We start from the raw sequence: 24,787 nt of genomic DNA, 5'->3' as shown, positions 1-24,787 counted from the left end.
ATTATCTTTTATTGTTCAGAAGCCAAGCTGAACCAAGCTCACAGTACAGGGCACTGCCACGGTTGAAAGGAATAGGAGAGAAGATGAGATAAGAGTCAAAAGTAGTGATCAAAGGGGCGACTGCATAAAGCTGCACTCCCAGAGAGAAGCAGTGCTTGCCGGGGACTATGGGGGCAGAGAATTAGGGACACAATGCTCTAGCCCCATCTCCAACCTACACACCCCCACTAGCATAGGCTTCCCTGTTTGGATTGCAGTGCTGCGGAATCAACCGTTAGGTGACTGCAACTTTGACAGCCTGTAGATTGTAGGGCCACGGTCTAATTGAATGGCCTCAATGGGGCTGAATGACCCACTCTTGCTCCTATGATTCCCCCCGACTGGGCACTCCGGGCAGGGGCTGGCACTGGGCAGGACATTGCAGGCTCAAGACCCCTGGTTATTTTTTTCTCGTCCACTTAAATGCGATTTCCCAACTAGCGCTCCCTGCGAGCGGTGTTCTTCACGGGGAACGCCCGAACAGGGAATCAACTCTTGCAAGAGGAGAGAAAAAAAATGAGACTCACGGAGGTGCAAAAGTCTGCAATATTAGTGCACTGGCAAAGAATGAGATAGAGCAGCGGGGAACTTTCTTCATTTGCTTTATTAACCATCTCTTCCTTGTTTTGGACAAATTGCAAGATAGATAAAAGGGGCTCGATTTCCCCGGGAAATTGCGGGTGAGTTGGGGGCGGGGGGGCTCCAAAAATAGGGGCAATCGCGTTCAGGTTCGGAGCCCGGCTCCAACCCGCCAACTTCTGAGTTCCCCACGGACGCGCGGGTGACGCAAAACCGGACGTCCCGCAGGCTTTAATTGATAGTTAAAGAGCCAAATGTACCTCAGTGAGGTAATTAAGGCACTTTACTTGTGACATATTAGGTAGTTAGAACGATTTTTAACTTGCCTGGGTGCCTGGTGAAACCAAGTGTGAAGGGCCGGATCAGGCAAAAAAAACGAAATAAATTAAATAACAAACCATTGCACAAAGTTAAAACATAAAATCAACCTACCTTTGCACCCTGCTCCGATGTCCGATGTCCCCCTCTCCGATCTCCCCTTTTCACCCTCCCGATCTCCCCTTCTTCACTCCCCGTGTCCCGCCGATCTCCCCTTCTTCACCCGCCCCAATGTCGCCCCCAATCTTCCCTTCTTCACCCCCCCCCGATCTACCCTTCTTCATCCCCCGATCTTCCCCTCCCCCCCCCCATCTTCCTTTCCAGCGTCTGATGACGTCTCGCTCTCTCTATCTCTGAACCCCCACCTTGTGTTGCAGCTCCTGACGGCAGCCAGCCTGTCAATCAGACTGGCTGCCGTGCGCAAAACCCAGAGAGCACGTTAATCACCATCAATTACGATGCGATTGCATCAGAAATGTTAAGTTTTGTTTATGGAGTGCTGACAATGAGGAACTCGCTACCACATGGAATAGTTGAGGCGAATAGCATAGATGCCTTTAAGAGGAAGCTAGATAAGTACATGAGGGAGAAAGGAATATAAGGATATGCTGATAGGGTGAGATGAAGAGGGGTGGGAGGAGGCTCACGTGGAGCGTAAACAGCGGCATCGACCAGTTGGGTCGAATGGCTTGTTTCTGTGCTGTAAATTCTATGCAATTCTGTGTATGTATGAAAATATTATCTGGTATTAATAGCTGTCACTTTTCATAGTGATGTCTTTATCACTCTTGTTTGTGACCAACTCCCTTTATCACCCTTTTCGTAAATCTTTCCCTCCTCTGTCTGTTTTCTCTTCTGTGTGTTTCCCAGTGTCTTTGTATAATGCTCAACTGTTTCCTTACAAATGTACAATAACAACAACATGCATTTCTAAAGCACCTTTAACATAGTAAAATGTCCCAAGGCACTTCACATGATCGTTATCAAACAAAATTTGACACCAAAAGCTTGGTCAAAGAGGTAGGTTTTAAGGAGCATCTTAAAGGAGAGACACGTAGCGAGGCGGAGAGGTTAAGGGAGGGAATTCCAGAGCTTAGGGCCTCGGCAGCTGAAGGCACGGCCGCCAATGGTGCAGCGATGGAAATTGGGGATGAGCAAGAGGCCGGAATTGGAGGAGCGCAGAGATCTCGGAGAGTTGTAAGGCTGGAGGAGGAGATTACAAAGATAAGGAGGGGCGAGGCCGTGGAAGGATTTGAAAACAGGATAAGAATTTTAAAATCGAGGTGTTGCCGGACCGGAAGCCAATGTAGGTCAGACAGCACAGGGGTGATGGGTGAACGGGACTTTTTGAGAGTTAGGATACAGGCTTGGGTGAGCTCAAGTATATAAAGGGGTGGAAGATGGGAGGCTGACCAAGGAAGCATTGGAATAGTCGAGTCTGGAGGCAACAAACATATGGATGAGGGTTTCAGCAGCAGATGGGCTGAGGCAGCGGCAGAGACGGGCGGATGTTATGGAGGTGGAAGTAGGCGGTCTTTGTGATGAAGAGGATATGGGGTCGGAAGCTCAGCTTAGGGTCAAATGGGGCGCTGAGGTTGCAACCAGTCTGGTTCAACCTGAGACAGTGACCAGGGAGGTGGATGGAATATAATTTCTATAGTTTAAAACGTGGGCAAGCTGCCCACAAAGCGTCGCTAAGAAAACATTTCTGGCAGAACAAGAGGAATTGTGCCTGCTGGAATCTGAAATAACATGCATGACAGTTCAATCAGCATCTGAGAGAGAAAGATAGGCGCGCGGTTTAGGTGGAGCCTTTCATCAGCACTTCTGAATGGGCTCCTGCGTATTTCCACCATTTTAACCACCCACTTCTGCCAATTCTTGCACACAGTTAAACCTGTGACTGCAGTCGAGCAGAAGATCAAAGCAATCAGTACGATTTTCAAAGAGCCAGCACAGGCACGATGGGCTGAATGGCCTCCCTCTGCGCTGTATGATTTTTGTGCCCAGCAGGTGCCCTTTCTCTAACAACTGGCAACTTAATAAAAGAAAAATTATCGGTAGTTAAGAGAGAGAAAGAAAGGGGGGAAGGTAGGCCATTTGTGTGTCAAAAACAGCAATCATTGCCTCTTCTCTTCGATAGGATTTTTTTTATTCGTTCATGGGATGCGGGCATCGCTAGCGAGGCCGGCATTTATTGCCCATCCCTAATTGCCCTTGAGAAGGTGGTGGTGAGCCGCCTTCTTGAACCGCTGCAGTCCGTGTGGTGAAGGTTCTCCCACAGTGCTGTTAGGAAGGGAGTTCCAGGATTTTGACCCAGCGACGATGAGGGAACGGCGATATATTTCCAAGTTGGGATGGTGTGTGACTTGGAGGGGAACGTGCAGGTGGTGTTGTTCCCATGTACCTGCCGCTCTTGTCCTTCTAGGTGGTAGAGGTCGAGGGTTTGGGAGGTGCTGTCGAAGAAGCCTTGGCGAGTTGGCTGCAGTGCATCCTGTGGATGGTACACACTGCAGCCACTGTGCGCCGGTGGTGAAGGGAGTGAATGTTTAGGCTGCAAGGACACAAAAGGAATAGACTCCCAGAACAGTGCGACTTAGGAGGCAGGCCATGACAAACAATATTTATCTGAAATTCCCCTGAAGGAAGATACAGGAGAAACCTGAAGATCACTGATGTTGTCTCACTGATGCATGACTGAAATCAGCGCTACTTTCTACGATAAAAATCTAATGGCACAACGTATTTAAACAAAAGATTCAACATGATCTAAACAGTAACACATTTAAATCTGATGCTGGAGGGTGAGTTTAATTGACCAGTCCAATCCCTATATAAAAAAATAAGAGAGTGACTCTGTTAAAGCAAGATTAATGGATACATTTCTTAATTTGCTCAAAAACAGTTAAATACTCTTTTTGTGATTCGTGTTTAACAGCGACCAAATGAAGTGGGTGGGTGCTCTTGGTTTTACTTCTCTGATTCTGTCCAGTGCAAATTCAAAGATAGGATTGATGGAGAAGAGGCAGATTAAGATGCACCTGTATTCTCAAGCAGCAAGATTGGCCTGTACATAGGAAGGAACATAGGAACAGGAGTAGGACATTCAGCCCCTCGAGCCTGTTCTTCCATTCAATTAGATCACGGCTGATCTGTAGCTTAACTCCATCTACCCGCCTTGGTTCCATAATCCTTAATACCCTTACCTAACCAAAATCTATCAATCTCAGTTTTGAAATTTTCAATTGACCCCCAGCCTCAATGGCTTTTTTGGGGGGGGGGGGGTGCGGGGGAGTGTTCCAAATTTTCACTAAGCTTCTTGTGAAGAAATGCTTCCTGACATCACCCCTGAACGGCGTGGCTCTAATTTTAAGGTTATGTCCAATTGTTCTGGACTCCCCCACCAGAGGAAATAGTTTCTCTCTATCTACCCTATCAAATCCTTCCATCACCTTAAACACCTCAATTCGATCACCCCTTAATCTTCTATATTCAAGGGAATACAAGCCTAGTCTATGCAACCTTCCTCATAATTTAACCCTTTATGCCCTGGTATCATTCTGGTGAATCTGCGCTGCGCCCCCTCCAAGGCCAATATATCCTTCCTGAGGTGCAGTGTTCAGAACTGAATGCATTACTCTAGATGGGGTCTAAGCAGAGCTTTATATAACTAACATAACTTCCTCCCCTTTGTATTCCCACCCCCTTGAGATAAAGGCAGATTTGAGCCAATAGTTTTAAACAGTATAATCACCCCGTAATCTCCTCTATTCTAATTAAAACAGCCTCAATTTTTTTTGTCTTTCTTTGTATTTCTATTTCAGCAGACCAGCCAGGAACTTGGTGACTCTTTATGGGGCTCAATATTAGGAGGGCTGCGGGTTCGCGGCGGGGGGGGTGGAGGGGGGCACGTGGGTAACGCGCCCGGTGAAAAAAGTCTGCCCCGCGCGCGATCGCAGCCTAATTGGATCCACTTACCTGTTCTTCCGGGTTCCCCACTGCTGAGCTGCGCAGTAAGGTCTGTCAGCTGGAGGAGCTCTATTTAAAGGGACAGTCCTCCACTGACAGATGCTGCAACAAATAGAAAAATTACAGCATGGAGCAGCCCAGGGGGAAGGCTGCTCCCAGGTTAACGATGCCTCACCCCAGGTATCATTGGATGGGGTGAGGAGGAGGAGGGGGAGGACAGAGATCTTCCCCCCCCCCCCCCCCCGCCCGGCGGGCGGGAGGAAGCGGCCTGCCTCTGCCACCAAGAAGGCCTGGCTCGAGGTGGCAGAGGAGGTCACCTGCACCACCAACATATCGCACACCTGCATACAGTGCAGGAGGTGCTGCAATGACTTAAGTAGGTCAGCCAAAATGAGTACACGTAGTCTTTCCCCTACACTCCGTCTGCCACATCACCGCCCCCACCCCACATCTCCTTCTGCACTGCCAACACTACTCTGTCACATCACCCCTCACACCCACTCAAACCTCATCCTCATCTTACCTGCACTTATTCACCTCGCCAGTATTCATCCCGCCACTACCACTCAACCCAATCCTCATACAATTTCATGGCTCTATCTCATACTCACCCTCTCGTGCATCTCTCTCACGGCCAGCCTCACTCAACCTGCCACTACCTGTGCTGCAGCCACAGGACATGCATCACATATGTGCAGTAGGAAGCGTAAGGCAAACGTGTCGTGAGCATGAAGGGGATGCACAAGGGTATTTGAGGGTTTGTCATGGTTTTTACTTATATTTAATTTCTGACCAACTCACATCACATATTATATTGGCACCACTACTGCCACGTCTTTGCGAATCTTGTCTGGTTTGTGCAATAATGCCCTTTCCTGAAGATCACAATGAAGACCCACAACTGATGCCACCCATTGTGTCACTGCAGAGTGGGTGTAGGTGTATTTGCAGGGCTCTTTTGTGCAGATGACTGAGAGACGTCCGCGATGTCCCCAGTGGCACCCTGGAAGGATGCGGAGGAGAAGTTGTTGAGGGCAGTGGTGACTGACAGCGACAGGTAAGAAGATGGTGCTCGGGCCAGCCGGGAGCAGCTCGGCATGAAGGAGGCTGCAGATGTCCACAACAACATGTCGAGTGACTCTGAGCCTCCGTGTGCACTGCTGCTCAGAGAGGTCCAGGAAGCTGAGCCTCGGTCTGTGGACCCTGTGGCGAGGGTAGTGCCCTCTGCGAAGCATCTCTCTCTGCGGTTGCCCTCCCTCCTGCTGTGCAGGTGGATGTGTCACAGCACTGTGTTGTGGAGCTCCACGTGTCAGAGGTGGACGGCATGGCCGGTGAAGCTGTTCGCCCTCCGAGGAGGTCATGACTGCAGCTTCGGTGGGCCCCATCTGGAAGATGTACATCTGAGGGGGTCCGCAAGGTAGGTACATGTCTCTGGACCCCGGGGTAAGTGTCCAAGTTGTTGAATTTGATTGTTAGGAGGAGGGTGGTGGAGGCCAAACTTTGTCCAAAGTGACAGAGTGGCCTCCTGCAATGAGTGAGGGTCTCCCCCACCCCACCTGTCAAATGGACCTTTGCAGCTGCCACAGGCTGATAGCTGCAACACGTCCATTTCAACTGGGAGTGTTTCCCCCAGTACGGGAAACAGTCCCAGTTGTTTCGAAAATCCCACCCCTCCTGAAATATTCCCTTAATCAGGTCTGTTAACGACCTGAAATAGCACAATAAATACTGTCAAGTGACACCCTGCCGGCTTTAATTGCGGGGGCTGCGCGCGCACGTCTGCGCGTCTGTGGGGAACCCCGAAGTGGGCGGGTTGGAGCCGGGCTCCCGACCGGCTCCGGGATTCCCCGATTTTCGGAGCCCCCCCCGCCAGGAACGCACCCGATAGCGGGTGCTAATATCGGGCCCATTATCTCAACACCCTTTCTATAATGTGAAGCCCAAAATTGCACACTGTTCTCCAAACGTGGTCATACTGAGGTTCACCTTTACATCTTGACTTTTATATTCTTATCTCTTGCCATGAAACCCACTATTCCATTAACTATTTTTTAATAACGGCCTCATCTCCTTGAGGTGCTGCTTTTAATGTCTTGTAATCTGAATCTCCAAATTCCTCTGCGTTTCCACATGACCCATCTTTCCCCCCCTCAATTAATACTTCTATTTATTTTCAACCCAACATAACACCTCACATTTACTGACATTCCATCTGCCACTTTTATTGCCCATTCCTGCATCTTGCAACTTCCTTTGCTCCTCAGAATTATTGACTATGCTTCCTATTTTAGTATTGTCTGCAAATTATAGACACCACTCTCTCTCTCAAGCCCTATATCCAAACAGAAGTGGTTTCAGAACAGAACCCTGTGGAACATCATGACCCACTTCCAGTCACTCTGAGAAACTGCCCTTAAATCCTACTCTGTTTCCTTCTTTAATACCAGTTTATAATGGAGTTTGCTAGCCTTCCCCTAATTCTCTCATCCTTAATCCTGTTAAAGGCTTACTGAAAGTCCATGTGAACCACAACCACTGAATTTTCCCCATCTACCATTTCTGTCGATGAACATTATCAGGCTTGTCGAGCACGATCTTCCTTTCTGAAATCTACATTGTCTGCTTCTAATTATTTTCTCTTCACAGGGATATTTAGTAATTTCATCTTTAATTAAAGATTCCAAAGTGTTCCCTACCACAGATGTTAAAACTAACTGACGTGTAATTACACAAGTTAGCTCTGTGTCCCTTTTTGAATATGGGCAATTTATTGGCCACCGTTCAGTCCACCGGCACACGTCCACTCGCAGTGGAAACCTGAAATATAATTTCTCGGGCCTCTGCTATTTCTTCCCCCGTTTCCCTGAGGATGTATCCCATCAAGTCCTAGCAATGTGTCTTCCTTTAGCTTAACTAACTTCTCCAATACTTTCCTTTCATCTCTCATCCCATTTTTAACCACTTCAGGATTTACCTCCTCCTCCTCCTCAATATCCTCCTCTTTGTAAGCACTGAAGTGAAATACTTAAGTATCTCGGCTAACTCATTATCCTCTCTTCTCAGAGGTCCCACCTCACATTTAACAGTTCTCTCCCACAACTCCCTGTTTCAACCTCTCCAATCAATTTTCAGCCCTTTCGACAAGCACTGAAATGGCCCTAATCAAAATCACAAACCACATTCTCTGTGACTGTTGCAATAGTGCATTATCCCTATTCGCCCTCCTTTGACGTGGTTGATCACACCATCCTCCTACAATGCCTCTTCCTCGTTGACCAGCTCCGTGGCACTGCCATTGATTGGTTCTATTCTTACTTATCTGATTGTAGTGAGAGCATTTCCAGCATTGGCTTCACCTCCGGCCCCCACACCGTTATCTCCGGTTTCCCCCCCCCACCCTCCAAGGATATATCATTAGCACCCCTCCTCTTCCTCGCCCACATGCTGCCCCTTGGCAATATCGGCCGCAGACACAGTCGGCTTCCCAGTGCACAACGACGACACCCAGCTCTATCTCGCTACCTCCTCTCTCAACTCCTCTACTTGCCTCCATGCTATCGGACTGCTTATTCAACAACCAGTCTTGAATGAACCGCACTTTCCTCCAGCTGGGTCATTACTTGGACCGCTGAAGAAAGGTTTTACAAGATTAATCAGTCTCCTTGTAAAAGGGGGAACGATGTGCACTGGGTAAGCGACCTTTCTGGGGGGGGGCAATGGGTAGCACCTTCCACCCCATTCCTTGCAGCCTCCTCGGGCAGGCAGCTGCGCTCCCAGAGGCACAGACGCCCATTTGCACTATTTAAATTAAGTCACCTCCCCGCGACTGACCCTGCGAACTTTCATAGGGCCAGCAACGGAGATTCCTGCATTTGCTCCAGGATCAAAGGTCAGTGAATTTTTGGCGCCCAGGTAAAAAGAATACGGTAACGGTTGTTTGGGCCATTACTACCCTGGTTCCAAGTTTTTCACCCATACTGCATTAACAGTAGAATTTTTAAAATATAAAACACTTGCTTGTTGGCCTGGTTAGGACCCTGTTAATAAGCCTTCAGGTTTGACCAGGTTTTCTGACTTTCTGTCAAGAGTATCCTTTTCCAAATCTGGACTAGAATGATGGTCACCTTCATTGAAAAGATTGTAGTGATGAGTCTGTGGAAACCTAGTACCATGCATCGACCTGGCAGTAGATAAACAAATCTGAACCCAAGGCTGGGCTAAAGCATCAGTAACATTGCAGGCCACCTGAAGACTGGACTTTCAAAGCATTTGATACCGTACCCACAGTATTGACAGGTCGAATCGACTTAAGAAGAAAAAAAAGCATTTTTATAGCACCTTTCACAACCTCAGGACATCCAAAAGCACTTTACAGCCAATGAAGTATTGTTTTTAAGTGTAGTCACTGTTGTAATGTAAGAAACATGGCAGCCAATTTGCACACAGCGAGGTCTGACAAACAGCAATGAGATAAAGACCAGATCACCTGTTTTAGTGGTGTTGGTTGAGAGATAAATATTAGCCAGGACACCAGGGAGAACTTCCAAACGGTACCAACGGGATCATTTACGTCCTTCCATGGGGGCAGATGGGGCCTTGGTTTAACATCTCACCCAAAAGATGGCACCTCCAACAGTACAGTACTCTTTCAGTATTGCACTGGAGTGTCAGCCTAGATTATATGCTCAAGTTACTGGAGTGGGACATGAGCCCATAACCTTTTGACTCAGAGGCAAGAGTGCTACCCACTGTGCCACAGCTGACACACATCGCATAGGCAATGTCCATTTATATGTCTTGCAACTGCTCACATAATTGATCCTGACAGTGCGATGTGCAAGCCTGACAACCAAACTACATCCTTGTCTCTGACACTTGCTTGTTGGACTGGTACATCACAGCCCTCAGTGACACACATTAAGGCTTGGCGGCTTTGTAACATTTGCTCACTCGCCAGTAACTATTGGGAGTTCCATAGGATCTCTCCAGGATACTTTGCCATTCATACTATTTCATAAATGATATAAAAAAGGTGCACTTCTTTCAATATTAGAAAATTTGCTGAGGTGATAAGATGATGAGTACAAGAGAGAGTGAGAGCATTCACTGGAAATGGTTCGATGAAAGGGACTGGCTAAAGAAAGGCAAATGAATTTCAATGTAGATAAATGTACATTAATGCATATTGCAACAAGAAGCACATAATTGGTGTATATAATCGATGTCTACTAGTACAGGTGGATAAAGAGGGTGATTTGGGGTGCTTATTGATCATTCACAAAAAGTATTCAGTCAAGGTAAAGCTGTTATCAACAGAAAGAGTCATGTACTGGGATACATTCCAACAGCATTTGACCATAAGTAAAAGAAGTTCTTTGAACCTTGTATAGATCAACTTTGTCATATTGTGCAGCTGTGTGCTCCTGATCTTTGAAAGGGCAGTGGTGTACTGCAAATACTGACAAGAAGTGGGTGCAGAACTAGAGTCTAAAATTACTGTAAATCAGACTTGCCACAAGATTGTCGCTGATTTAAAATCAAAATTGAGTAAAGTAACAAAATCAATGGAGTTAAACATCAATCTCTTGGTATCATGAAGAGGGAGTGGTTTTTGGAGCAAAGAACTCAAGCCTGGGAGCTCCAATGAGTTGCTGAAGGGGCAGTTGAGCTAAAGGAATTCTTCAGAGAAAGCTGAGTTTAGGAGTAAGGCTCAGTTTCTGGAGGTGTGGGGAGAAAGTTCAAGTACAATAAGGTACCCTGAGCAACGACAACAACCTGCATTTATATAGCACCTTCATCGTAGTAAAACGTCCCAAGGTGCTTCACAGGAGTGTTATCAACCAAAATTTGACCAAAAGCTGGTTAAAGAGGTAAGTTTTAAGGAGAGTCTTAGAGGAGAGAGAAGTGGAGAGGTAGAGAGGCAGAAAGGTTTAGGGAGGGAATTCTAGAGCTTAGAACCTAGGCAGCTGAAGGCAAGGTCGCCAATGGTGAAGTGAAGAAAATCGGGGATGCGCACTGGGAGAAGCAAAGCCGTTAGAGCGATTGGCCAGAAATTTCCATGCATTAAAACTTTTTCAAGGTCCACATAAAACCTTAGCAAGTACTGCATTTAAAAAATATATTTTCCTTTATAACTCCAAACCTTCTCCGTGTTTCTCTGTAATTTAGTGATAAGGGGATCAGGTGGCAATTTTCTTTTACATTAACAAGCTTCAAGCAAGACGTAACACTAGGAAGAATGTGTTATGGATATGTGGAACATACTCCCAGCTAAAGCAGTTAGTGCTGATTCTATTAACATCATAGAGCTGGGTGAATATCTGGTTACAAATGGGATTGAGTACCATAAGTTTACCGGCAGATAGAGATGATTGACTATGGGGTGGAATACGGTTTTGCTATGTTGACGAGGCTATATAAGTGCAAGTTGTTTTCTATACAAGATCACACTGAAAGCAAAGAAATCGAGTCCACTTACCTAACAGGTAAGTGTCCTATGTTTTACACATTTAATTTCACTTGCTAATTATTGCTGGAAGTAAAGTGTATAAAGTTGTACTAAGAAATTTCAAAGTCAGTTGTTTAAATAGTACCTAGAAAATGTGGAAGTAAATATTATGCTTTTAAATTAGGTTTAAGCATCTTTTTAGAATTGCAAACGATCCCACGGGGGGAAGAGAAAACAATGGGCTCGATTTTCAAATGTGCGTTGGGGGCGGGGCGGCAGCAAAAATTCGGTAAAATCCCGAGCGGGTAAGGAACCTGGCTCCAACCCGCCGACTTCCGCGTCTCACACAGACGCACCCGTGTGCGCACGGGGTTCTGGAATCCGGAAATCCCGCCTGCTTTAATATTTAAAGAAGCACATGTACCTCATGAGGTACGTAAGGTACTTTATTTGTTACATTGCATGTAGTTACAACGATTTTCAACTTACCTGGGCGGCTTTCCCATGGCATCCGATTCACAGGTGTGAAGGGCCGGATCAGGCAAAAATAAACTCAATAAATTAAATAAAATAACATTTCACAAAGTTAAAAAATAAATAAACCTACCTTTTAAACGATGTCACCTGCACCCCCCCCTGCTCCGATGTCCAATGTCTCAACCCCCGATATCTCTTCTCCGATGTCTCCCCCACCGCCCGACGATGTCCGATGTCCCCCCCATCTTTGTGGCCCCCCCCCCCCATCTTTGTCCCCCCACATATTTCCCCTCCTCCCCCACTCTCTGTTCCAGCGCCGGGTGGCGTCTCTCTTTTTCTCCACCGTGCCCCCCCGCCCCCCTTGGCATTGCAGCTCCTGTCAGCAGCCAGCCTGTCACTCAGTCTGGCTGCCGCGCGCGAAACCTGGAAACAATATTAATGAGCATCAATTACCTTGCAATCGCGTGTGGAAAGGTAAGTTTTTTTTATTATTCGGGTTTGCCGCGTGCCCATTGATCCCCCCCCACTGCCATCCCACCACCCTTTTAAAATTGAATCCAGTATATCTATTAAAACTTAACATGGTAGTAAATAATAAATCTTTGTTCACTACATTTATTCTTTATTCAAACACATGAAAAGTATATACTTTTTAAAATTTAGTAATAACTATTCAGAAAACGGAGTTATCCATCTATATTATTCTATCCATATTATTCTATCTATATTCAAACAGTGGGCATTAATATTTTAGATTATTTATTGCACTACTTAGGTTGTTTTTTTTCTCTAAATAGTTCCTTTGGTGCAAGGCCTTTGGGATAAACATTATTCATGCTTGAACATTAAGAACAAAGCAACTTGCCTTTCACGACCTTAGGACGTCCCAAAGCACGTACCCTTTGAAGTGTAGTCACTGTTCTAATGTGGGGATGCACAGGATTAACAATATCACTTACTGTTCTGCTGAACCAGGGAATTGTTGACAGATACTTAATATGGGGTCTAATGACTCCAATTTTAGAGATCAACGGGCATTTTCACATGGAACAAAATATTAACTGCAGCCTAAGAAAGCTTATTGTGCTCAGTATTTCAAATAATACAGAAAACTGGGTATAAGAAACAAACAGTAATGCTTAGACATTTGGAACAAGAAAGAAAATTAAGCTTTGGACCGGTCTTTTTATTTGCTGTTTGTGGATAGGCATAATAATACCATGTTGATATCAAGATGCATTGCACCATTGCCTACTCCAATTGATTTCTTTCTCAGGGCCCCCAAAACTACAGAGATGCTTATCTCTTTATGAGCTAATTGCCTGGTTGGGAGCTCCTGATGAGTCAGCAGCACTCGCAGTGAGTGCTGGTCAGGAAATTGCACACCCACAGGCCCTTGATTTTCCAACTGTTAATTTGAATGGATGAGAAATCATGGGGCTGCGGGCTGGCGATTTTCCCAACCAGTGTTGCCCACAAGTGCTGTTAGGAGTGTTCAGCCAGTGAATCAGCCCTTCAGTCTTTCCTGATTCCTGTAATCTTCAGGCTGTTAAAATCCAAGCTTGCCAGCATCTAATCACTACTTCCCAAAGAATGAATCCTCCAAATGTTCTAGAGCAGAGTTCTGCATGTGTACAACACGGGCAAAAATGTCACCAGAGGAAACGACATTGCTAAAAATCTATACTTGCGATCAATATATAGGCTTGAAGTTTCTCAGTGATGGTTAATTTGAGAGATAACAGTGGTTGGGGGGAGGGGTAGTAGGGTGAGAGGGGACCACCTATCTTAGCAATAGGATGAACATAAGTTAATGTCCAAAGAGGAAAAATGGAGTGAGAGTAATTTGGAGCAGAGTTCTTGAAAACAATAGAACATCACTAACAGATGTCTTCACACAAAAGGTAGTGGAAACCTGGAACTCTGTCCCCCCAAAAAGCTGTTGAGGCTGGGGGTCAATTGATCATTTCAAAACTGTGAGATTGCTAGATTTTTGTTAGGCAAAGGTATTAAGGGTTACGGAATTCAGGCGGTAGATGGAGTTAAGGTACAGATCCGCCACGATCTAATTGAATGGCGGAATGGCCTACTCCTGTTCCTGACGTTCCTATGTAAGTGTTATTGGAGAGTGTAGTGAGAGAGGAAGATCTGACTGACCTTGGTAGCATAGAACTCAATGTCATTCTTACAATTTGAGGTTAAGCCAGATACTTCTCTCGTATCCAATGCAAATAAAATCAGCAACCAAAAGGTATTTCTTGCTCCCTATGACCCAAGACAAGACTTTATGCATGAGGTAATCTAGGATTGTAGGCCCAAGTGAACAATCAATCCTTTTATTGATGGCGGATAACATGTAGGCCCTCTTCTACGTCTCGTATCACTTCAGAAGATGGTTAATATCAGTCTCGCCAAACACTTCTCTAGCAGAATAAACTATCAAACAAGTTTATTAGATAGAGTTATATATAGAAGCAAACAGTAACAGTGAAACACTGGAATCAATTCAAATAACCAGTCAGAAAAGGTTCTTTGAGAATCTACTTGGAGAACCTGGGATAAAATAAATGCTTTTCAGAGAAATAATAGTCTAATTCCTTAGTGAACCAACGGGACACAGTCTTTACAAGATCTACACAGACAAACCTGCTGAGTCATGTTTTACGTCTTTGTCTGAACACTAGTCAAAACCAAATTAACCAAAATTGTAACATTTATGCTCGATTCCTCTTTGACCTAGAAGCTATCTCAACATTCTGTCCAGATTAGATTCCCAGTGCAAATTTACCAATACATCCCAATAAGGTGATGAGCGAAGAGCGGATACGAATCATTCAAATAGTAATCAGGAAGTATTTTAGTGGGGCATTGACACTTAACAACATTGCAATTAAAATGTTACCATAATAAGGAATGTTTGTCCCTTCAAAATGCAACTGTAGATGTCAACGAGTTGGCTTTTTAATGAATGGATAACTTCCATTTTGAGTAGATTTTTTTTAAATTAAAAGATTCAAGTTAAAAAAAAACCATGGACAAAATATTCAATTTTTTTAATCACAGTCCATCAGTTGGTATGAGCTTCATTGCCAGACGATCTTGAAGATTTGTGTTAGAGAAAAAAGTTGTCCAAAATGGTCAGCTTTCTCTTTAGGGGGAACTAGCAAAGTTCAGGCAGGGTGGAAAGGATGATTCAGAACTTGCAGTTGAAATGGCACTAGCAATGATGCCAAACCGAACCTGAGGAGGGTTCATGTCTGTGTCCAGGCATCAAAAAGTGTTAAGGCACCCTTAAGCTGAAGCTGTATGTAGTTGCAGAGCATGAGCTGGATAAGACTGATTGAGTCGTGGCGTCTTATTTTGGCCCATGCGAGAAAGTGAGCAACTTGCTTTGTCTAATCCTTGTGTGAAAGCTCAATTGGCTGTCATTTCGTCTGCAACCCAATCTATGCTGAACTGTTTGCGTTAATTGAACTTGTTTCTGAGCTATATATAGAAGCAAACAATAACAGTGAGATATTGAAGTGTTCAGTGACTGGAGTAGAAGGATCAAGTGGTGCCATTCTCTAGTGAGAATCCAGCGTCAATGCTCCGGATGCTCAAGGCATATTCTTTGAGATGACATTCAGTGCAGGCTAAGTACTGCTGGTGCTTGTGCATCAAAGAAAGACAATCCCAGCAGATTGGAAGGTAGCAAATATGCTTCCGCTATTCAAGAAAGGAGGGAACTACAGGCCAGTTATCCTGATATCAGTTGTCGGGAAAATGCTGGAATCCATTATTAAGGAAGTGGTAATAGGGCACTTGGAAAATCATAATATGATTAGGCAGAGTCAACATAGTTTTATGAAAGGGAAATCGTGTTTGACAAACCTATTAGAGTTTTTTGAGGATGTAACTCACAGGGTGGATAAACCAGTGGTAGTAGTATATTTGGATTTTCAAAGGACATTCGATAAGGTGCCGAACAAAAAGTCGTCACACAAGATAAGGGATCGTGGGGTTGGGGGTACCATATTAGCATGGATAGAGGATTGGTTAATGGACAGAAAACAGAGACTAGGAATAAACGGGTCATTTTCAGGTTGACAGGCTGTACCTGGTGGGGTGCCGCAAGGATCGGTGCTTGGGCCTCAGCTAGTTACAATCTATATTAATGACATGGATGAAGGGGCCAAGTGTAATGTATCCAAATTTGCTGACGATACAAAGCTAGGTGGGAAAGTAAGCTGTGAGGAGGACTCAAAAGAGTCTGCAAACGGATACAGACAGGTTAAGTGAGTGGGCAAGAAGGTGGCAAATGGAGTATAATGTGGGGAAATGTGAGGTTATTCACTTTGGTAGGAAGAATAGATAATGAGAATATTTTTTAAATGGTGAGAAACTTTTAAATGTTGGTGTTCAGGGAGGCTTGGATGTCCATGTACAAGAAACACAAAAAGTTAGTATGCAGGTACAGCAAGCAATTAGGAAGGCAAATGGCATGTTGGCCTTTATTGCAAGGGGGTTGGAGTACAAAAGTAAGGAAGTCTTACTATAATTGTACAGCCATGATGTGGAGATGCCGGTGATGGACTGGGGTTGACAATTGTAAACAATTTTACAACACCAAGTTATAGTCCAATGATTTTTATTTGAAATCTACAAGCTTTCGGAGGTTTCCTCCTTCCTCAGGTAAATGTTCAGGAGCTCCTTGAAGCCTCCGCATTTATACATCACAGAACAATACATGGTGTTTACAGACTGCCCCTGCAACTGCCCGTTGCCAAGGCAATCACCGTGTTCAGACAGAGAGGTGTCACCTACAGAACCCCCAAATACACATTCAACAAAAAAACAAACAGGAAAAAAAAACAGAGATCTCTCTCTCTCTGTTTTTTTTCCTGTTTGTTTTTTTGTTGAATGTGTATTCGGGGGTTCTGTAGGTGACACCTCTCTGTCTGAACATGGTGAGTGCCTTGGCAACGGGCAGTTGCAGGGGCAGTCTGTAAACACCATGTATTGTTCTGTGATGTATAAATGCGGAGGCTTCAAGGAGCTCCTGAACATTTACCTGAGGAAGGAGGAAACCTCCGAAAGCTTGTAGATTTCAAATAAAAATCGTTGGACTATAACTTGGTGTTGTAAAATTGTTTCTAATTGTACAGGGCTTTGGTGAAACCTCACCTGGAGTACTGTGTTTATCTAAGGAAGGATATACTTGCCTTAGGAGGCAGTGTAGCGAAGGTTCACTAGGTTAATTCCTGGGCTGAGAGGGTTGTCCTATGAGGAGAGATTGGGTAGAATGGGCCTATACTCTCTGGAGTTTAGAAGAATGAGAGGTGATCTAATTGAAACATATAAAATTATGAGGGGCTTGACAGGGTAGATGCTGAGAGGTTGTTTCCCCTAGCTGGAGAGTTTAGAACTAGGGGGCATAGTCGCAGGATAAGGGGTCAGCCATTTAAGACTGAGATGAGGAGGAATTTCTTCACTCAGAGGGTTGTGAATCTTTGGAATTCTATATCCCAGAGGGCTGTGGATGCTCAGTCGTTGAATATATTCAAGGCCGAGATCGATATATTTCTGGACTCCAGGGGAATCAAGGGATATGGGGATCGGGCAGGAAAGTGGAGTTGAGGTTGAAGATCAGACATGATCGGATTGAATGGTGGAGCAGGCTCGAGGGGCCACGTGGCCTACTCCTGCTCCTATTTCTTGTGTTTTTATGTTCTTAACTGAGGTGTTTTTAGCTGTTGTTCAGAATATTCAGCAACAAGATATGCAATTGCCAAAAACTTAGACTTGACTTTAAATGAAGCAAAACTTCAAAGTATTCATGACTGGGTTTGACATTTTTCTCAGCAATTATGAATGGCTATAATGTCTTTCTCAGAGCATTCATTTTAATGAATTCATAAATGTATTTACAAACAACAACAGCTTGCATTTATACAGGACCTTTAACGTAGTAAAATGTCCCAAGGCGCTTCACAGGAGCGTTATCAAACAAATTTTGACCCCGAGCCACAAAAGGAGATATTCAGACAAATGACTTAAAGCTTGGTTAAAGATATAGTTTTAAGGAGCGTCTTAAAGGAGGAGAGGTAGAGAGGTGGAGAGATTTAGGGAGGGAATTCCAGAGCTTAGGGCCTAGGCAGTTGAAGGCATGGCTGCCACTTAATTATCAATTATTTTCAACTATGGAGAACCTTCTTCACCCAGAGAGTGGTTAGAATGTGGAACTCGCTAGTACATGGAGTACTTGAGGCGAATAGCATAGATGCATTTAAGGGGAAGCTAGATAAGCACATGAGGGAGAAAGGATCAGAAGGATATACTGATAGGGTGAGATGAAGAGGGATGGGAGGAGGCTCGTGAGGCAATGAAAATCGGGGATGCGCAAGGGGCCAGGATTGGAGGAGCGCAGAGATCGCAGAGGGTTATAAGGCTTGAGAAGGTTACAGAGATAGGGAGGGGCAAGACTGTGGAAGGATTTGAACACAAGGATGAGAATTTTAAAATCGAGGCGTTGCCGGACTGGGAGCAAATGTAGGTCAGGGAGCACAGGGGTGATGGGTGATAACTAATGCAGACAGGGAATGCCGGAGTGGATGTTGATGGGGACTGACCGATCACAATGAGTGGCCAACTAAACCAGCGGAGGAAAGAAATCAAGAGAGAGAAAGGAATTAAAGTGAAGGATGGTTGAAACAGGACACACGACAAAGTGGAAAGAGATAACAAATAGCAAACAGTATAAGCCACCGGGGAGCAAGAAAAACTACCAACACCTATAATTAAGTTATGTCAAATAATGACTAGCCAAATTAGCATTCAATACCTGCAGATAGAGGCTAAGAAATCATACTACATATACATTAATGAAACACTTAATTATCAATTACTTTCAACTATGGAGAAACTTCTTCACCCAGAGAGTGGTTAGAATGTGGAACTCGCTAGTACATGGAGTAGTTGAGGTGAATAACATAGATGCATTTAAGGGGAAGCTAGATAAGCACATGAGGGAGAAAGGATCAGACGGATATGCTGATAGGGTTAGATGAAGAGGGATGGGAGGAGGCTCGTGTGGAGCATAAACACCGGCATAGACCAGTTGGGCTGAATGGCCTGTTTCTGTGCTGTAAATTCTATGTAATGCCAAGAAAACAATCAAGCGCGTATCATTGGATTACATCACAGGCTATGTATCTAACATGTAAACAGACTAATCACGCTTCTTGTACCTTTGGATACTGTTTAACCGGAATCAGCACCCTTTCTGCTAATTTAATGTTTTTGTTGCTGATCACATCAAGGTATTGCTTCTCTTCCTTTTTTGTGTCGCTGTCCTGGAATTGTTCAATTTCTGTAAAGAGATCAAAATATATAAAATTTAATGAAGCAATTTGCGAGGTAATTAAAACGCCGCGTCGATAAACAACTTGGTGCTTCATTCAAAGCCCAAACCAATTCCATTTTCTCTTGCTGTACATAATTTCACAAATGCATTTTTTATTTATTTCTCCTATAAATTTTTACAGTAATACGGATTGAGGGGTGAGGGGGAGTTGTGTTGATTTTCCATCAAGATGTCACAGCACAGTGCTCACAATAAATATAATACCTAACTTTTTACTTTGTTGCAAACTCTGGCGGGTGGATTTTCCATTGCTGTGGCAGTGAGCTTTGCACTTGCACATCCAGCATCTGGCCAACGATAGAATCATAGAATGATACAGCACAGAAGGAGGTCATTCGGCCCATCATGTCAGTGCCGGCTCCTTGAAAGAGATATCCAATTAGTTCCACTCCCCTGCTCTTTCCTCCATAGCCCTGCAAATTTTTCCCCTATAAGTATTTATCCAATTCCCTTTTGAAAGTTACTATTGAATCTGCTCCTACCACCCTTTCAGCAGCACATTCCAGATCATAACAACTCGCTGCATAAAAAAAAAATTCTCCTCCTCTCGCCTCTGGTTCTTTTGCCAATTACCGTAAATCTGTGTCCTCTGATTACTGACCCTTCTGGAAATCTGATACCCACAGGGTTGGCAATAATTTAATATTCATGGTAATCTCCTGGCCTAGTTTGGGCCTCCTGATACAGGAGTTCAGAGGTTTAAATTATTAGGACAGGTTGCATAAACTTGGCTTATATTCCCTTGAGTGTAAATGATTAAGGGGTGATCTGATCGAGGTGTACAAAATGTTAAAAGGACTTGCTAGGGTAAATATAGAGAAACTATTTCCTCTGGTGGGGGAATCTAGAACAAAAGGGGCTGGAGTTCTGACAGGAGACCTGGAAAGCCACCACGAGATCTCAGGGCCAATATCTCCAAAATACAGCTTGAAGAACTCACTTCCTGCAAGCACAGAATGTTCTTCATCGGCTATTTAACATGGGTAAGGTTAATGCAGAGAGCAAATCCCGATGAAAAGATCGGGAAATCCTATCACAAATTATTTACGTAGTTACATAGATTCTATGGCACAGAAATAGGACAATCTGCCCAATTGGTCTATGCCGGTGTTTATGCTCCACACGAGCCTCCTCGCACCCCTCTTCATCTCACCCTATCAACGTATCTTTCTATTCCTTTCTCCCTCATGTGCTTATCCAGCTTCCCCTTAAATGCATCTATGCTATTCGTCTCAACTACTCTTTGTGGTAGCAAGTTCCACATTCTTACCACTCTTTGGGTAAAGACGTTTCTCCTGAATTCCCGATTGGATTTATTAGTGACTATCTTATTTTTATCGCCACTAGTTTTGGACACCCTCACAGTGGGAACATCTTCTCTACATCTTCCTATGAGGAAAGATTGAGTAGAATCGGCCTATACTCTCTGGAGTTTAGAAGGATGAGAGGTTCTCATTGAAACATACAAGATTCTGAGGGGGCTTGACAGGGTAGATGCTGAGAGGTTGTTTCCCCTGGCTGAAGAGTTTAGAACTTGGGGGCATAGTCTCAGGATAAAGGGTCGGCCGTTTAGGACTGAAATTAAATTTTACAACACCAAGTTATAGTCCAACAATTTTATTTGAAATTCACAAGCTTTCGGAGGCTTCCTCCTTCCTCAGGTGAATGTTGTGGAAATGAAATCCTCGAACCCTTCGCATTTATAAATCACAGAACAATACCTGGTGATTACAGATAGTCTTTCCAACTGCCCGTTGCCAAGGCAATCACAGTGTGCAGACAGAGAGGTGTTATCTACAAGTCCACCGAATATACAAACCACCAAAAAAAAAGAGGCAGAAACATAGAAAAGACAGCAAATGACCCGTTATATTAAAAACAGATAACATTTGTTCGCTGGTGGGGTTACGTGTAGCGTGACATGAACCCAAGATCCCGGTTGAGGCCGTCCTCATGGGTGCGGAACTTGGCTATCAATTTCTGCTCGACGATTTTGCGTTGTCGTGTGTCTCGAAGGCTGCCTTGGAGTACGCTTACCCGAAGATCGGCGGCTGAATGTCCTTGACTGCTGAAGTGTTCCCCGACTGGGAGGGAACCCTCCTGTCTGGCGATTGTTGCACGGTGTCCGTTCATCCGTTGTCGCAGCGTCTGCATGGTCTCGCCAATGTACCATGCTCTGGGGCATCCTTTCCTGCAACGTATGAGGTAGACAACGTTGGCCGAGTCACAGGAGTATGAACCATGCACCTGGTGGGTGGTGTCCTCTCGTGTGATGGTGGTATCTGTGTCGATCATCTGGCATGTCTTGCAGAGGTTACCGTGGCAGGGTTGTGTGGTGTCGTGGACGCTGTTCTCCTGAAAGCTGGGTAATTTGCTGCGAACAATGGTCTGTTTGAGGTTGGGTGGCTGTTTAAAGGCGAGTAGTGGAGGTGTGGGGATGGCCATAGCGAGGTGCTCGTTGTCATTGATGACATGTTGAAGGCTGCGGAGAACATGGCATAGTTTCTCCGCTCCGGGGAAGTACTGGATGACGAAGGGTACTCTGTTGGTTGCGTCCCGTGTTTGTCTTCTGAGGAGGTCTATGCGATTTTTCGCTGTGGCCCGTCGGAACTGTCGATCGATGAGTCGAGCGTCATATCCCGTTCTTACTAGGGCGTCTTTCAGCGTCTGTAGGTGTCCATCACGTTCCTCCTCGTCTGTGCAGACCCTGTGTATTCGCAGGGCCTGTCCATAGGGGATGGCCTCTTTGACGTGGTTTGGGTGGAAGCTGGAAAAGTGGAGCATCGTGAGGTTGTCCGTGGGCTTGCGGTAGAGTGAGGTGCCCGTCTTTGATGGAGATTCGTCCAAGAAAGAAACTGATTCTGAGGAGTAGTCCATGGTGAGCTTGATGGTGGGATGGAACTTGTTGATGTTATCGTGTAGTCTCTTCAGTGATTCCTCGCCGTGGGTCCATGGAAAGAAAATGTCGTCGATGTATCTGGTGTATAGTGTTGGTTGGAGGTCCTGTGCAGTGAAGAAGTCCTGCTCGAACTTGTGCATGAAAGTGTTGGCGTATTGGGGTGTGAATTTGTTCCCCATGGCTGTTCCGTGTGTTTGGGTAAAGAACTGGTTATCGAAGGTGAAGACATTGTGATCCAGGATGAAGCGGATGAATTGTAGGATGGCGTCTGGAGATTGGCTGTTGTTGGTGTTGAGTATTGATGCTGTCGCAGCGATGCCGTCATCGTGGGGGATACTGGTGTCGAGTGCCGAGACATCCATCGTGGTGAGAAGTGTTCCTGGTTCAATTGGTCCGTGGGTACTGAGTTTTTGTGGGAAGTCTGTAGTGTCGCGACAGAAGCTGGGGGTTCCCTGTACGATGGGTTTCAGGATGCCCTCGATGTATGCAGAGAGGTTCTCACACAGGGTTCCGTTGCCTGATAAGATAGGACGTCCGGGTGTGTTGGCTTTGTGTATCTTTGGGAGGCAGTAGAAGTCTCCCACGTGGGGAGTACGTGGGATGAGAGCGCGTAGGATGCTTTGAAGGTCTGGATCGAAGGTCTTGATCAGTTTGTTGAGCTGGTGGGTGTGTTCTTTGGTCGGATCTGCGGGTAACCGTCTGTAGTGTTCCTGGTTGTCCAGTTGTCGGTATGCTTCTTTGCAATAGTCCGTTCTGTTCTGTATGACTATGGCTCCTCCTTTGTCCGCTGGTTTGATGACGATGTTGCGGTCGAGGGTGTGGTCAGACAAATTGACGATAGACTTCCCTGTGGTTGCAACCGTGGTACCAGGGGAAGCTTGGTCGATGCTGGTGGTGATGCCGAGTTTCTCAAGCTTCCTGCTCTTGGTTTTCAACGTAGTTCCGTTGCCTCGTCTGTTTGGCGGTATCTCGTAGCTGGTCTGCTGTGTGTCGCAGGATAAGGGGTCAGCCATTTAAGACTGAGGTGAGGAGGAATTTCTTCACTCAGGGGTTTGTGAATCTTTGGAATTCTCTACCCCAGAGGGCTGTGGATGCTGAGTTGCTGAATACATTCAAGGCTGAGATAGACAGATTTTTGGGCTCCGGGAGAATCAAGGGATATGGGAATCGGGCGGGAAAGTGGAGTTGAGGTCGAAGATCAGCCATGATCTGATTGAATGGCGAAGCAGGCTCGAGGGGCCGAATGGCCTACTCCTGCTCCTATTTCTTCTGCTCTTATGTCTTCCCTATCAAGCCCTTTTATAATTTTAAAGACAATTAGGTCACCCCTCAGCCTTCTCTTTTCTAGAGAAAAGAGCCCCAGCCTGTTCAGTCTTTCCTGATAACTATGTCCTCTCAATCCTGGTATCATCCTTGTGAATCTTTTTTGCACCTTCTCCAGTGCCTCTATATACCCTTTACAACATGGAGACCAGAACTGTGCATAGTGCTCCAAGTGAGGTCAAACCAAGGGTCTCTACAAGTCTAATATAACTTCTCTGCTTTTCAATTCTATCCCTCTAGAAATGAACCCCAGTGTTTGTTTTTTTTATATAGCCTTATTAACCTGCAACACTACTTTTAGTGATTTGTGTATCTGTACCCCTAGATCCCTTTGCTCCTCTACCCCATTTAGACTCTAATTATCCAAGGAGTATGTGACCTCCTTATTCTTCCTACCAAATTGCACCACCTCACGCTTATCTATACGTAAATTCATTTGCCAATTACACACCCATTCTGTGAGTTTATTAATGTCCTCTTGCATTTGCATCACAGAACCATGAAAATCACTGCATAAATAAAGCTCTCACACAGTGAGATTTGAGCAGCAATCTGCAGAATGGATCCCGTAAGAACGTAAGAAATAGGAGCAGGAGTAGGCCATACGGCCCCTCGAGCCTGCTCTGCCATTCAATAAGATCATGGCTGATCTTCGACCTCAACTCCACTTTCCTGCCCGATCCCCATATCCCTTGATTCTCCTAGGGTCTAAAAATCTATCGATCTCAGCCTTGAATATACTCAACGACAGAGCATCCACAGCCCTCTGGGGTAAAGAATTCCAAACATTCACAATCCTCTGAGTGAAGAAATTCCTCCTCATTTCAGTCCTAAACGGCCGACCCTTTATCCTGAGACTATGCCCCCAAGTTCTAAACTCTCCAGCCAGGGGAAACAACCTCTCAGCATCTACCCTGTCAAGTACCCTCAGAATCTTATATGTTTCAATGAGATCAACTCTCATTCTTCTAAACTCCAGAACATATAGGCCCATTCTACTCAACCTCTCCTCACAGAACAACCCTCTCATCCCAGGAATCAATCTAGTGAACCTTCGTTGCACTCCCTTCTAAGGCAAATATATCCTTCCTTAGGTAAGGAGGCGAAAACTGTACACAGTACTCCAGGTGTGGGCTCGCCAAAGCCCTATACATTTGCTGCAAGACTTCCTTACTCTTGTATTCAAACCTCCTTGCAATAAAGGCCAACATAACATTTGCCTTCCTAATTGCTTGCTGTACCTGCATGTTAACTTTCTGTGCTTCGTGTACAAGGACACACAAGTCACTCTGAACAGCAACATTTAATAGTTTCTCGCCACTTAAAGAAT

At 45.1% G+C, this 24,787-nt stretch overlaps 1 protein-coding gene across 3 annotated transcripts in view; it reads right to left on the bottom strand.

The window, feature by feature from the left end:
• khdrbs2 (KH domain containing, RNA binding, signal transduction associated 2) overlaps window positions 1-24,787 on the bottom strand; it is a 501,831-nt gene that overhangs the window by 365,923 nt on the left and 111,121 nt on the right. For all 3 annotated transcript variants that reach the window (XR_010962867.1, XM_067984050.1, XM_067984051.1), the window contains exon 2: window positions 19,060-19,181. Coding sequence is in view for 2 of the 3 variants with exons in the window: in XM_067984050.1 (XP_067840151.1) it covers window positions 19,060-19,181 (122 nt within the window). In the remaining variant the exon portion in view is untranslated. The remainder of the gene's footprint in view (window positions 1-19,059; window positions 19,182-24,787) is intronic.

This window comes from Heptranchias perlo, chromosome 5 (assembly GCF_035084215.1).
Source record: "Heptranchias perlo isolate sHepPer1 chromosome 5, sHepPer1.hap1, whole genome shotgun sequence".
NCBI classification, from domain to species: domain Eukaryota; kingdom Metazoa; phylum Chordata; class Chondrichthyes; order Hexanchiformes; family Hexanchidae; genus Heptranchias; species Heptranchias perlo.
This window is presented reverse-complemented; position numbering and strand designations above follow the sequence as displayed.